This window comes from Diadema setosum, chromosome 5 (genome assembly GCF_964275005.1).
Source record: "Diadema setosum chromosome 5, eeDiaSeto1, whole genome shotgun sequence".
In the NCBI taxonomy this organism is placed as follows: domain Eukaryota; kingdom Metazoa; phylum Echinodermata; class Echinoidea; order Diadematoida; family Diadematidae; genus Diadema; species Diadema setosum.
In genome coordinates, this window is record NC_092689.1 from 6860607 (window position 1) to 6877053 (window position 16447).

At 40.3% G+C, this 16447-nt stretch overlaps 1 protein-coding gene across 1 annotated transcript in view; it reads left to right on the forward strand.

The window, feature by feature from the left end:
• The window catches only part of LOC140229037 (transcription factor SUM-1), a 42946-nt gene extending 26724 nt beyond the window's left edge, over positions 1-16222 (forward strand). The window contains exons 2-3 of the mRNA XM_072309298.1: positions 10993-11074; positions 16095-16222. Coding sequence (XP_072165399.1) covers positions 10993-11074; positions 16095-16222 — 210 coding nt within the window. The remainder of the gene's footprint in view (positions 1-10992; positions 11075-16094) is intronic.
• Positions 16223-16447: the final 225 nt, after the last annotated feature.

Genomic DNA, 16447 nt, shown 5'->3' on the forward strand with positions numbered 1-16447 from the left:
GGATGTGAAGGAGATGCTATGGAAGATTTTTTTTTGTTATTACGTGTTATGTGTACTCTGTTTACGATGGAAAGTCATTAACGTCTTCTCGATTTGACTCTCTTGGCACAATGATGTGATATCAGTTTCCGGTAATTTCTTTTTTCTGTGATACAGATCTTACCCAGTCTTTCCTCTTTCCTTGAAAAGGGCGACATATTACGACAAAACGCGAGATTTTCACTGAATTTTATGGGTGGAGAAGAAGGCGGTCTTTGATTTTTTTTTCTGTCATATTCTCCTTTTTCGTTCGTGAAGGATGCCTTTCTTTTGCCGGATAGCTTTTCATCAATATTTTCCGCGTTGAAATGAGTGTTTTTTTCCAGCCTCGTCCAGCGAATGACGAAATATTGTGATACAGTGGTCGCTCGATTAGAGCGGTAACCTCCAAGATTTCCCCGGGGCGCGGCTGCGACGCCACTGTCTCAAACTCCGATAGAGGAGCATAAATCACCGACTCAGAAACGCGGACGTTTAGGGACACGCTTTAGCCCTTCCGCATTGGGTTGGCGCCTACCACGAACATTAAAATGTTTCGCCCTGACGTCTGCCGATTTCGCCGATTTAAATTTCTCCTCGTGAATGCTCCATTGTTTCCACCCGCTATTCCTTATAACACGACTCGTATTGATGTTGATTAGTACTGGAGGCATCTGGTGGTCGATAGCCGCAACGCAACGAGTTAATTATTCCCTTGAAGTTTCTACACAAAGTGATGTGCCTCCTAGAGTCATACATGCAGGGTGAAAGTCCAAAGCAATAATTCAAAGTGTTCGATCCTACTTGACGTAGGCTGAATAATTTGAGTGATAACAAATGCCACATTTCAGTTGGCACAATTATACAAAGTTTTGCTTCGTTTAATGATACATTGGAGGAAGATACAATCTCCCTTCTCGAGGGAGCTTTTTCCATCCCTTGCTAAATTAAAATAATAATGATATTCTGTTGTGTATACGTACTTGGCGAAATTGATACTCGTAATTTTGTTTGACTGGTAAATAGCTAGTAGAAAGTTTCATCAACGGAAACACTATAGATGACACGTTGATTGCCGATGCACGCTTAACACAATGAAATTGGATATTATGATTAAAGACGAGGAAAACGTACCTTCTGAATAAATATAAGAAATGACTATGTCAGCTCCGTCTAGGCTTGTATTGTGATATACCAAGGGATTTTGTCCCACGGAAGTTGATCGCTTCCACGACAGAGTTACTATTAACAAACGCTTTATCACTCTAGGAAATTATATTCGTAGGTATCTGGACAACTCATCGTTCTCTTGGGCTCGTCAGACAGGGAGGTGAGACAACCTCCCTCGTCAGACATGCGTGTATTTTTGTGAGACTTGAGAGCGACTTGGACCGATTTGATGAAATGATGATTTAAAAGACAAATTCACCTTCACATACATGTGGATTGAGAAAATGCAGCAACATTAGTAGAAGACATGTGTGAAAGTTTGAGGAAGTTGGACAATTCGTTCAAAAGTGAATTTTTGTGAAGTTTCAATGGCGGCATCGCTGGATGAGAGACTACGTGGTTTGTGATGTTATGTGTAGAGCGATGTACAGAAAATACAAAACAAAATCAACATATTTTCACTCTTCTCGCGTAATAAAAGAACAATTGATTTGCCTCTTTCAGAAGGCAGTAGGATATTACCCTTAACATACACCAGTAATAACTGGAGGGAATGTGTGTTTTTTCAAAAACGCTCACGCATGTGTTCTACTAACATTGCCCTATTCACTTAATCCACATGTATATGAAAGTGAACTCGTCCTTTAAAAACAAGTTTGTCTCCTAAGCACGATTTCTGTCCGTACTGAATAGTCCGTCGTAGGAAGAGCGATGGTCGTTTTTGTTTTTTTCTCTCGCATTTCTAGAAAACTCAAGCAAAATACCAGAGAAGAGTGAAGCTGTATAATAGATTGTGTCGTCATCTGAAAGACAAAGAGCAAAATAGTGCAAACAAACAAACAAGCAGACAAACAAACAAACAAACAAACGAGTCAATTCTAGTTTCCTGTATTCGTCATTCCTGTTCAGCTGGAAATAAAAAGACTCAAACAGAAGAAAAGTAAAACGACAAATAAAACAATGAAAAATGTATATGAAGAGTTTGTTCGCAAAAACCGGTAAGTCCATATTTGCCGAATGGAGATATTTGCGATTAAAGGTCAAGAAAATTAAAGAGAATAATAAGAAAAAATTTGCTTCTTTTGACCAGAACTTCAAAAATGTACATTTATATGTAGTGACCAATATATCATTTAAAAGGTATCATTTTGTACTTTATGACAGGGACCGTACTTCAAAATCTTCAAAAATGGACTTATCGGTTTTTGCGAACAAACTCTTCATATGTATACCTTGAAGAAAAGTTTACTTTTTTTTAGAGGTAGCATGGTTGTGGTAGTCGTTGTTTCTCTCATAGCTGGTAGTCCCAACCATTCCCCTCTCTCAGAGTGTGGCAAATTACCTATTTCCGACCTTTCCAAGTGCTCCTATTATTACATTTCATTCATATGTCCCCTTTCTTTCCAACTATCATCTCTCTCTCTCTATTCTCTTTTTCTCCCTTTACCCCCCCCCCCCCCTCATCTGTTTCTGTTTCTGTTTCTGGGCGAGGGTCCGTTGCGTGCTGAGGATAGCAAGAGTCACTCTACATTTAATAAAAGCGCAAAAAAAAAAAAGTATCGACGGTTTGGCCAGAGTCGAGGGGTGCTTATTAATGCTACATGCCTCGAAATCAAATCAACCAAATTAAGTTTGTTTCATTGCAGAATTTGTACCAGAAGGATATAATTCTGCGTTTCCCGTCAGTTTGATAGGCCGCAATATATATTTCCCCCCAGTCGGATATCTGTGCGCGTATTTGCGTGTCATCCGCGATATTTGTCATCGATTATAAAATGTGTTGCGTCATCGCGAGTAGAGTGTGTGAGAGTTACATGACGTATGCGCATGCTTGTTGTCTTTCTTCGGGGCAAATATCCAATTAGGATCACCGCATGATGGCGAAAAAAAAAATAGAAATAAAGCCATTCCAAACTATCAATTCACTTCAAAATCGATCCACATATTGCAAATGCGCTGGATGTTTCCGATATTTTGATGATGATGAGCAGTGGTGCTGACGCGCAAAATCAATGGTTTACCGCTTCTACCAAGGGGCCTACCACTATACCACCACGGCGACCACCAATCACCACCAACCTTCTTTACACCACCGAATACCACCCCTACTGCTCCCCCATCCTTACTGCTTCTATGTAGTCATTTCTGACACCACCACGGTCACTACACTTATTTAACACTACAAAATATTTCCATTGTTAAAAATGAAAACAATGATTATTAATCACGCGACTAAAGGTACAAGCATTACAATTTGTGGCAAATTAGCACTGCAGCTTCATAGCAGCAGTGGATTTTTGTATTGTTTAAATATTGGCTGTAAACATCTAACCCAGTAAGTAAAGTGGAGAAAAACCTGAAGATCCAGTTGGAGGGGGGGGGGGAGAAATAATTTCCCCTTCTAAGAAAGATCACGCGGATTATTAATCCCCCCGAAGTTATCACAGGACTTCTTTTCCCCCTTTCTTTCGAGACAGCGAATTCATCCATAAACAGTTACCAAAAATGAAGGTTATTCATTGGATCTTGCAGCACCGTCTACCCCGCCTTGTCGGATCATTCCAATTTGGCGATGGCTTCAGAGCCTTGTGAAACTTCTGATGAGAGAGAAAGAGATTGTACGACCAGGGGTGTATGAGAATAACAACACTCCTTCCATTTCTCGAGAATAAACGAAGAAAATGCTCTCCCAGCTCTCATCTTCTCTCCCTGTGTGGCGCGCTCTTGGATTAGCAATTAGAGATCAGGTTTTATAAGGAGACTCATCTATAAACATAGTGTCACGTTGGGGGGATTTCGAAGGTGGAGCCGCGTTAATTAGTCGGAAAACTTAATTAACTGGTGGAAATTAGGTTAGGAATTGCGAGATCTATTGGAGCACGGAGTGAAAAGGTGTTAGAGAGAGTGGGAGTCGCCGGTGCTAATCGAAGAGCGTCGTACGTCAAAAAGTTGACGAAGCGCCTGCCGAGATGCGCGCTTGTGGATGTGCAAGTGCGGCGACACGTCAGCTACGCATGTTCCTTTTCTCTCTCCTAGCGTTAATTCTGCGCCCTGCGCTGTGTGGTGGGATTGTTGGAGATCTCGCCGATCGGAAATTGATATGTATTCAGCAATATCCTGTGCACAATTAATTCGTTTTATGTGTCGTATTATTCTGGGGGAGCTTTAGTTGGGTGTTAGCGAGTTAGACAGTGTGAGTGTGTATGTGATAGAGCAAGGGAGGGGGGGGGGCATAGAGAGAGACAGACAGACAGACAGCGAGAGAAAAAGGATGATAAAAAGTAGGAAAAAGAAGAGCTAAAGGAATAAGCGACAGAGAATCAAAGGGTGGGGGGGGGGAGGAGTTGACATTGGGCGTAGAGGAGCCTGCTGCTTTTCCGCTCCGCGCGCGGGGTCGCGTGAGAGATGGTCATGGCACTGTTTGTCGCCACCCCTCGTCGAGTCCACTTCAAGTAATCCCTCTCCGGCAGGTCAGTGTTAGATGGGCATTCCTGGATCACCATCGCGGATTAAGGGGTGCACTACCCCCCTTCTAACCTGGTGGACCAGCCCTAGAGTTCATGTACCACCATTTGATATCTGGTCTCACGTCCGACTGAACAGGTTAGATGGAAGTGGCTCATTATAGGTTGGGTGTGTTTGGTGTCACCTTTTAATTGAGTTTAAAGATGTCATGGCAAATATAGCTCATTTACGGAAATAAACCTTTGGTATTATCGTTTAGCAGTGTTGTTAGTTGTGAATTGTTCTCCAGAATTAATTACCTGTACTAAAATAAGAAAAAAAGAACACCACACACACACACACACACACACACACACACACACAACGAAACACCCGCCACCCACGTACATACACTCACAAACACACACACTCAAAGCTGATAGTATGTTATTCAGAATATATTTTGCAAGAAACAAACTAATTCAGCGATTGTACACTCACTCAATAATTTGCGCACATTATGACATAAGCCTGTATTGTACTAACGCCTTTCATTCAATTCAAATGAGTTTTAATTCCATATAAAGTAATACAAAGCAATATACATAACGCTTACATGAGTACATTATATTGTACGGAACTTTGAATCACATAAGTTTCAACAAAACATGGATACAATATCGATAAACTTTGGCTTTAAGATAAATAAACAAGTAAGCAATACAATCCCATTTTGTACTCTATATGGAAAAGAGGAATTCACAAGAGAAGCAAAGCTTTTAAATTTTTTGAATTACTCTAGGAGAGTAATTGATGATCGTTGTGCCATATTTGATACAATTACCAAATACACCTCGTAGTGCTTAATCAATTTTAATATAAGTTATAATAACTCACTTTGCCTCTTTTGAACACATGTATTTTTTGGTATAATTAACTTTGTTGCTGGTATACTTCACATTCTAGATCTTGCTTGATGCTTGATCTTAGCTCCCGCAGACTCCTTTTTTTCCCCCATGAGAACTTGAGACAGAAAGGATCTTGTCTTTCTTCCGATTTGAAAAGATGGTGAGAATAGAAGTCAAAACGAGTAGAACAATGCCAATTTGGATGGACTTAAGTTTTCGTTTTTTTACCATTTCGCGTGGTCCTTGAACTAATCTCCTTGCTGAAACACCGGTCCACATCTTCAGCTGATACGGGATGCAGGACCAATTGTTTTTCACGCAAACATATAGGGCAGGCGTGGCGAGTATTTTCTTTCATTTGTGACCAATAACAAGGTTATAAAGACGTCTCGCGCGGAAAGAATACCACACGAGTTTTGTTTGAAAACTGGTTTCCATCTTCGAAGATGATAGTGGTGGCAACGGTGCGAAGGAGGAGGGAGGTGCGGTTCAGAACTGTACTGGTAGGAGACAAAAGTACAGTGCTCCTGGGCCGTAATAGAGTTTGAAGCGCCCTGAGGCAGTGTTGTTGGAGTTTGGATGTTTTCACCGAGTCAGAAGACTTGCAGTCGATTGAACTCCGAACAAAAGTGCACGTGAACCGCGCAGATCAGGCAACGTGTGCGTTGGTTATACCACTTGTGTACTTGCTTATACCAGGGAGGTGGATACCACCACCCTGCTCAGACCCGTACGCATTTACCCACCGTTGACCCAATGGGCTGAAAGAAAACTACTGTTTTTGCTTCTCTCGAGTGATTAAATATGATGGAAGACTAAGTCGAGAGAATTGTTTCGGGAGGCTTCTTTCCAGTTTCCTCGTCCTCACATTCTCCTCCTCTTCTTCTTTCTTGTCTTCTTCGTACTCTTTTTTCCCTATATGATACAGGAACAGTAAAACCTTGACGCTGTCTGGGCGCAGCAAAACTAGATCGCTGGTTGCTGTTTTCGTAAAAGTGCTGGTATTTGATGTTAGGATCTTCACGCTATTGTATCTTCATTGGATATTCTCCTCTCGTGGTATAACGCCTATTAACACAGTTGCGAATAATTTATAGACATTGAAGGCTGCGAGATGAAAAGATGGAAGTTCTTTTTTTTTTTTCTCAAAGTCTGGTAAACTTTGACCCGAATTCCCAGAGAATGCTATAACTCAGTCCCTAAGCGCTGATATACAGGTATTCAAAGAAGATTTTCGTTTTTTTTTTTCCGTCTTGAACAGAACGCGTGAATATTTTCAGTTGCTCAAATAAGAAAAATGATTTCAAACAATCAATGATTTAGAACAAAGATACCTTCTTGATTACGAATTGTACCATTATCGTCTACTTTCATTACCTTTTTCTTACGATTTTGTAGCAAACAAAAAAGAAAAAAGAAAAGATTGTTCAAAAATTGTCTAAAAATCACATTTATGTCATGATGTAGTCACAGCTTGGCGTCTTCCAATAGGAAATTCGCGGTGAGTAAATTCCCACTTTACTCAAAGTGAGGACGCAATTCGTCATAGTCTCCGAATTCACACCCTCTTCAACCTTGATTTAGATCAGGCTCTCGGAGATGAGACAGACGCTACTCTATAAGACTCATACATGACGGAGTATTGCCAGCAAACAATGCATGTTAATCCTTGTGTATCGCATTAATTCACATATTGGCAGCTGATTTGCCACCGACCTGTAACCGTGGCTAGTGAGACTTTGCTGCAGACTACGCCTTAGCACTTGGAGCTGGGGAAAAGCGGTGACGAGTTCTTTTGGCGCGGTCGGAAATTCGGTTAGTTTGCTTCAATTTGTACTCGAGAATGTGTGGTCACACATCGGGGAAACGCGGGAAATTGTGAACCAGTCGATTTCTTCCGCCAAGAGGGAAAATACTTACAAACATCAAGAAATACTCTCGTCCCTCCTCCAATTCAACATCTTCCCCTGATGGCAGATTGATTATTTGCCCTATTAAATACCCTCAGGCGGAAAATTGACTTTAATCTTGTAATTAGAAACTAAGATTTTATAATGTGATAACCGTCGGACGTGAAGATGTGAACTGCTTCTCAAGGGCAAGAGTTTTTTTTTTTTTTTCAAATTATAACTAGTCCGACGACTTTAACATACCCAATAACTTCTGCATCAACTACCTACTTGTCTGACACTCAGTGAATATTATCATTATCATTATATTTATCTTACACACACAAACACACAAACATACATACATGCATTAATTGATAGAACGTTAATTAAATGCGTTGTTTTGGTCATTTCACGGGGTATGTAATAAATGAAAGATACCCCTAGCCCGTTTTATCAATGAGATTTGCAGTCTTTTATGGTAAGTTGCGATTCTTGCTGTCATTGAGGCAGCCATGTCAAGACATTAGCTGATACCATTTGAGCTATTGCTGTGGTGACTTTGAGTATCACAACGTAGAACTACTTACAAACATCTTAATTGATAGGCCGTGACGGGTTCCCAAAGTTGTCAAGTGCAAACTAGTTCTGCCCATTACTACGAACAAGTGATATTTATGTGACCCCAGTGGTAAAGCTCTCTTCATTGGAGAGCAGCGTGTCTTCAGATTACTTTTGCTATTTTTGCATTTCGGTTATGTATTTGTTCTTCTAAAGGAAAGATAATTAAACATCCCCCAATTCTCCTTCAATTCCTCCCGCCCAAGTTTTCTCTTTCAAATTTTGCCAATCCCGTTCGCATTTTTAGCCCACTTTTCAGCCGAAAACGCCCTGTGTATACCTCGCCCCAGTTTCGGCTGGCAACCTTTCCCCGTGTCTGCTTGGGTTTGCACCACTGTCCAACGTCTCAGATAGCATCTCGGGCTTAGCGGAACTAGATGTAGTTTGGATTTAGAGATTTAAAGCTGGTAATGGTGTCACTGTTGTTTCAGTTCCGGCGTGAGCATAAAGGTAGAGAGAGAGAGAGGGTCCCAAGTAGAAGAGGAAAGAGGGCAAATCATTACATCACTCTACGCTTAAATGCCATGACTGCATCCATAAGACCCCTAGACAAATCGACCACACTAAGAAGGGTGAGGGCACTTGCGTACAGGTAAACAGTGTCGATGAACAAGTTTAGTTTAAATTATGCCTGAGAAAGAAAGACATGCCATCCACTCATGTCTTACCTGACAGAGGTACACGCGGCTGTTTTCATATACTGACGATGAATCGTTTCAAAAATTGGCGGTATTCTCTGGCAAGCCCATCCAACCCCTGTGATATATCTTGATCGTAGACGACGTGGACTGTAAAAGAAAGAAAAGACCCCCTCGAAGAAAAGAACAAAAAAAAAAGACAAACTGCATGTCAGATATGTGTTGAGAACGCAAAAGATCCTTTGAAGTTCACAGTTTGGGCCATGTTTATTTGCAGGTGTTGAGGTGGCGACAAGAATCACCTTATGAAGAACTATTCCACAATCCTCACAATATAACGCTGCATTCTACTACTGCTGGACACCCGATAAATTCATAACTTTCAAAAGCAAGAAACCATCAGGATTCTCTTTTAAAAAGTGCCATGGTAGTTTCTTTCATGTTATATTTCACTCTCGGACTTGCATTCTTTCACCTCAAACTACCTCATCAATGGTTTGCGTAGAAAATGCTGGCACCCGAGACACGGCGTACGTACCTCGCAGAAAGAACTGAATGAAGAAGATGACCCGACACAGTTCTAGATAAGACCGGTAATTGCGAGGGAGGTAGCGAGAAGAAGCCGAGCTCTCCAGTCACTTATCTAGTACGCACGTGCCATGATGACGCAATCAGATACCTCACACCCCTTGCATTGTGTTAACATTATCTTTTAATTGGCGAGAGTCCTTATTAATGATTATCAAAGATGTAGCTGACTACTATTAGTTGCATATAAGGCATTTTCGTGTGCGTACTCCCCATCGGAAGACGACACAATCGCAAGGTTGACTTTCACTCGAAAAATAGGGACGGAAAGTGTACAAATAAACAGAATGCATCTAGAGCTTCCAGCACGGAATTTTCTCATTTTTCATCTTTATGATTTAGATCATGGAGCAACCATAAGTAAGTAGCTCCATGTTTAGATGTATTTTTCTTTTCCTAAAGGGTTTGATCTTCAAAACGTGATGGCACGCGACTCTTTTGAAACACTTCGCTTTTTTCGTCACGCGAAAAATGCTTTCATTGTTGCAGGCGGATGTAATAACAATGATGCGAGGAAGCGTCGAGTTTCCTAGTCCTCCAGTCAAAGGGAAAAGTGAAGACCAAAGACACATCAAAAGACAAAACTATGTAGCAACCGTTTACTGGGAGATGAACTGGGCCTAGGAGATGGACCCTATGGTTGTGTTGCGTGACCTTCCCATCTGAGATTTGCCCACTGACGACACAAGGTTTCGTAAACAAGCTGTAAAAATTACCCCATTTTATGAATGTCTCCCTCGAGAGGCGGGAGAACTTGAATGGAGTCTCCGCTAAGTGTGTATGGCGGGAGGGAGGGATGGATGGATGTAGGAGCGCCTCTTTGTTGTTGGTGTTTTCTTCTCCACCAAATGAAGAAGATGAGAAAGACTCTTTGTCTTCTTGTGCTACTTTATGTATTTCACATTGGGTCACGCAATACGGAAGACTGCGATCCTATTTATACCAGATTATGATCCTGCCAGTTTGGAAAACAACCCCCCCCCCCCCAACAAAAATGAAGAGGAGAAAGACGAGAACAATGATAACTCGGGATGCAATGTCAAAAGTTCGAATCAACGATCGACTATTGTTTTAGAATCCTTTATGCTGTGTCTATTGAAATGTATTATTTTACTTCTATAAAATGTGTATATGGATCATAATCACATGACTGTGTGAGAGCTATCGCGTGACCATTCCTTTGTTTTGCCTATGAAGGCCCAACTTTAATTTTCACCGGGCGTTGGTATTATTATGACCGGCAACTAATGACCGTTAGTACGACCACAGTTGCATCGCTTGTGTATTACAAATGCCTTTCAATTGTTTCTGTGTGTAATTCGGTTAGCTTGGAGCTGGTGCTTGCCTGGGAATCTTGAAAAAATGGCTGCCGTCGAATTTAAATCATGTCACCATTTTTATAAAACAAATAATGCACATTATTTGGTCGGCGTTGATAAGATTATCGTCCCCCCGTAACTTTTGAATAGTCCAAAACACTCTCGGCTTCACCTCTTGTGTTTCCGGCTGTTCCAAAGTTACTATCGGATGGACAATTGTTTTTAATATCGTAATATCATGAATGACTTATTCCATGGCCTGGTTAGCGACGTAGAAAAGAAAGTGTGATGAAAAGATTACAAAGTATCACTTGATGCGAGGAGAAAATGATGTTTCGATGGCGTAGTTATTTCATCTGTCTGTTTCTTCTCTTTAAACCTTTTGTTTTCGATGTAGACGGACGGCAGCAGTCCAGGGTCATACTCATCAGACAAAGTGCAGCAGTATGGGGATGGCTACGATGTGTCGTCACCCTACGGTGAGTCTCATTTTATTATTCATTATCTCATTCTTTCGATTGGACACATGGTCCGACGTATACATTCATCTGCCCCTTCATAAAATCTGTAGTGCGAAACAGTGGTAGGTATAAAAGACAGAAACAAAAGTAAAGTTTTTGGCAACGAGCAGACAACACCGTATGATTCCTATGGTATTCGATGCCATAGATTGAAAAGAATGTGGAATTTTGCAATCATAATATGATATAACATAATATAATATGATGATTTCATAACATTGCATAATGTAATATGTGTAACAAAATGACAAGTTTGATGGCAATAATGACTCTGATGTGTGCAGACCCTTAGAAGTGCGAAACAATGTCAACTGATCATCTTAGGGGCTTTTCGTGTTAACAATTTTCGAATATTTTTGGTTACGTTCCATTATTTCTCTTTTCCTAAACCGACGCTTTATGAATCAAATCAAGGAACACACACAATCAGGAAAGTATTGAAAAAAAAAAGACTTATCCAAAATGTGACTTGTATGCAGACATAGACTTGTACAAAGGTTCAATTATCACATTTGTGGTGTTCTTACTTGGGGTACGATGCAGCCACAGCGCACAAGCGTTATCGCTGCAAGCATACTATTATGAAGAGACCGGATAGTCACACTATCGAGCTGCAACAGAATAAGGCGTCGACAATTAGTAAGCAAAAAGTAAACACAACAAAACAATCAACAACATCGGCAGCAGAAGCAAGAAGGGAGAGTGGCACGCCGTTTTACTGTCGGCCGATAATGAAAATGTCTTCTCCAAATCGAGTGAATAATTCGATGATGCTTTCCGCACATCTTCGCGGGTGCCATCAAGGGACTTCGAGGACCATGGCACTGGCGGGCAGGCGAGGGGCAAAGCGGGAGGTGACGCCCGGAAACAGGCGGGATGTCGAACATTAATTCTTTGATAGCGCGTAGAAGACTCTCAATTAAAAACGACAACAACAACAACAACGAGAGACGAAGAAGATGATGCAGAAGAAAGAGGAGTGCATGCGTATCTTTTATCGAAAAAGCATCTGGATATTCCTTCACACGAACTTCTCTCTCTTAATTTCCCCACTCTTAATCCTATCATGCCTATATTTTGCAACCTTGTTTCACGGTGACATGGTTTCGTTCACAATTTTTTTTTTATACCCAACTATTCATTTCGAAAAAAAGAAACTCATATTTGTCAATCCGTGAAGTTTGGGGGACAAAGATTGCAAGAGTAAATAAAGAGCTCAATTGCTTTTTTGAAAATGTCGTTTCAAAAAGTCAGGTTTTTAACAATCACACGTACACTCTCAAAACTGTAGCGCACAATCTTAGGCACACCGATACATGCCGAAAAACCGACAAATAAATAGACAAACATATAAACAAACAAACAAACAAACAAACCATGTAGCCACCTGAAAATAGGAATAGAAATTAGAAATGGAGTGACTTTTTAAAAATAATAATTTTAGCCTTAATAAACGCATAACGCGTTTGATATCAGTCATAGCCTTATATAACCTACAACTGGGGAGGTAGGCTGACTTTTCAAACCTGCTAAAATCCACATAGTGGCCATTTTAAAATAGGAAATTCATTTTCAAATCCTAAATACATTCTCTAAATTACTAAAGTTGAGCCAATTAATGCTACAACTGAATTTAGATTAGTTACTTAACATTGAGTGAGCGACAGTACAAAGTCTTTTGACTGATAGGGAGTGGCAAAATAATGTATGCCCCGAGGCGTATTCTTGGAATGGATATTAAACATACCCTCACATTTCTTTGGTAACCTCATTGTGTTAAAGACATTATTCTTGGTGCAAGGCAATAAAGTGGCAGACAGGATTGCAGTCACAAGGGTCAACTGAAGGTAAAACACGTGACTATAATTATGTTTCCAGGTGTATTAATACATCAGTACATGGTTCTAAACGTTAGCTTTATAGCTCTCAAAACTTAATCAAAGTTTATCAGAATAAATTATAGGGCAGTCAAAGACCAAGAGAGATTGAGTATTTATGATCACGTGATATAGTTGATTGCTTTGTATTGTTTTCACATCAGCAGAACACCCTAGGATGTTATCCCGTGGGGAAAATTATTATAATCTAATCGAAAGATATACCAAACAATGTAACGATGCCTTTAAGACAATCGACAGAATAAATTATGTACTCTTTAGCAGAAATTTATCATCTGGTGAAAAGTTCAGAGATACAGAAGCACCTCGTTATAGAGCTGGGTACGTAACCAAGGACACAAGAGAGCCACTTGAGCTGTGTTGTTCATAGCTGTTGGTGATGCTTGGAAAACGGCTGCCAATTTGATAGTATCAGTTAAAGGAATTTCATTACATTCAAAGAACTTTGACAACCTCATGTTACAACAGAATAATGCTGACTAATTCTGCTGGAAATATTCACAGTGTCTTTATCTCTGGATATTTCAAGGAGATTATATCACTTGGCTCCATCTTGGGACATACAAACCTAGCTCAGAAACACTTCAAAACCTTATGCCGAAATATTTTGTATGTTCCCACTTTCGCCGGTCATTTTCTATTCAAATAATTGTGTTGTTGTTTGAAAGGATTCGTATAAAACCATTATATAATATAAGTTTGGTAATGTTGCAACAACAAAAAAAAACCCCCAAAGAAACAAACAACACTGAATAAACACACATGCAAACTACAAACGCGATGAATCATAAGTGTTCCTGGAACAAAAATATAGCGTCAGAGCTTGTGGCTTATTGTCTTCCTGCAATCCGCACTGTACAAAATGATTTTTTGTTTCTCTTCTTTTTTTCTGGACCATGAACTTGCCACTCTTTATTATGTGACTACGCCTCTTGTTTCACGTGCTTAAGAAAAAAAAAGATCATGGGAGCAGCCGAAGCCAGCAATTAGTAAGCCCTGTTTTTAATCTCGGAGCCAGTCTCTGGCATCTACATGTTGTTATTCATTTCTCCAGGTTCACGAATTGTCTGGAAGACACATCACGTATAACGCTCAAAGGGTTGTGAATGTTGTGATTACAATAGCACGGGTAAACGCCCGAACTCATTATATGGTTTCGCTGATAGAATGGTTATTCCACAAAGAAGAAAAGTCGATGCACTTTTGTCTGTTCGTCCCAGTTCTTTGTACCATTCACGATGAGAATGTAGCACGTAAATTAGGGACATAATTCGATCAGTTTGATCACAGTTTTGTCGGAGGTTCAGTGTGCAACTTGTTGATAGATATACGCAACCTGTTAGAATTACTCTGTGATCAAGGTGAATTTGATTATAGAACAAAATGTAATAAACAGCGAATAATTCATCAAAATTAAAGAGAATTGTGAGGCAGTGACGTCATCGTTATGTCTAATTTTAGAGTAATCAGTGTTTTGCAAAAAAAAAAGAATATTGAATTTTAGTACGATAATACATTATAGTCCAATTATGATAAAGCTCTTAATGGTTCAATTGTAAGATTTTGCTCCCTTGCTGCAATTGCCTTGACTATGGAGTGGGCTTTGGTTTGAAACTGGTGTTGTTGGTTTTTTTTTTTTTCATCTCATTATCAGGCAGGCATCCCCTCCCCTCTCTCTCTCTTGATGTTACTCTGTGGGATAGGGCACAAATAGAATTCCAATGATTTTCTTAAGGGGTATACGAATCGATATGAACGATATCGTTGAGGCAAGAGATTGGTAGCAAAATGTAGGAAGGTCATTTTTAGCAGGGTCCATGATAAGAGAAAGGGTGAAGGAATAATCTGTAAAGGGGTCATGTTTACTAGAAAACAACGCACTGGTTACCCACCTTACATATACCAACAAAACGAAAACAGTTTGATCGTCTGCGGTTGATAGCTTTCCCGCCAATTTTTATGACACAAGTGAGACACCCGTTCGTTTAACCCTGCGGATCCCAGAGGACAGCCCGTATCTCGAGCACGACCCGCTATTTGTCTGGTGTTCAGCGGCAGCAGGGTTAACCCGAGTTTAATGGCACACTCGTGTATGAAAGTGATTTGGTTCCGTCGCCAGACAGTGCATCAACCTTCGTCCCCGCGCGCTCTGAAATCTCCCCCTCGAGAATTCAGATACCTTCTCCCACGATATGTAAACGAATTATAAATCTTCTGAATTTGCTGCCTCTTCCAAAAAATGAGAAAAAAAAAAAACCCAAACACGTTTACTTGCTGGTTCTTAACATTTCCATCTTCGTGAGGGTTATTCTTTTAAGACATCCGTATGAAGTGATGTAGCTCGCCATGGGTCTATTCTAGTGCCTTTGTGACGACAATGAAAAGAGCGAGTCGCTTTCTTATGAACGAGGAAACAGCGATAGCAAATAATCGCACATCTTGATAACACGCCCATGCACTGTCAGTTCTACATTTAGATTTACTTCTAGCGTTGTTGTAAGTGCATATAATGCTATCCATACGCTCCTGTAGTGTCATGGCATAAGTCTATCTGCTTATGTCTTCATCAAGCAGAAACCTTCTTTTTGTGTGTATTGTTTTTGTTTGTATTTTCCTCACATTTTATGAAAACAATTTCCTGACATGTTACTAAAACATGTATATAAGTAATTCTCAGCCATCACCCATAGTCTTTCAATGAAAAAAGAAAAGCAGCAAACAGGTTAATTTTGGACTTATCTGAACAATAATTCATCAGTGTGATGAAGTTGATGTTATGAGTGGTTTTACATGAACAAGTCAAGGAAATATCATTTAGTGAGTTTGCTCTGTTCACATATTCTATCAACTTCCAATTCACGGAAAACAGCCCTCAATCAGGACTTCCCAATAGGAAGAATCACGAAGAAAAGACCAATGCACGAAATGAGCAATAACGTTCCTGTTGATGAAACGGCTTCTGCTTTAAGGACGTAGAAGTTTATCATTATCTTGTCATCGCTGAATGTTTTGGGAAAAATGAAATGTATTAATCCTCTTTTTGTTTGTTTGTTTCTGTGTCTTTTGCATGTTTCTTGTAGGCTACAGCTGCACGAACGCCTCCAGTCTGGACTGCTTATCGCTGATCGTTGAGAGCATAACGCCCAACAAGGGAAAGGCCATCACGTCCCCGAAGAAGGCGACGTCAGACGGACTGTGCATGGTGTGAATGAAGAAGCAGACGCTGGATGACTATACGCGATATACGAATATATAATATATACATATATATATTTCTCTTTCGCGCTTCATCGTCTGCCTCACACGCACCACTTGTGAAATGACTGACTACTTGTGCTACGTAATGACCACCGGGCAAACCTGGATTTTCACGTTAGCGTAGTCGACGCACGGCTATACTGTCGCCGAAACAAACTGACGCAATTTACAGCTC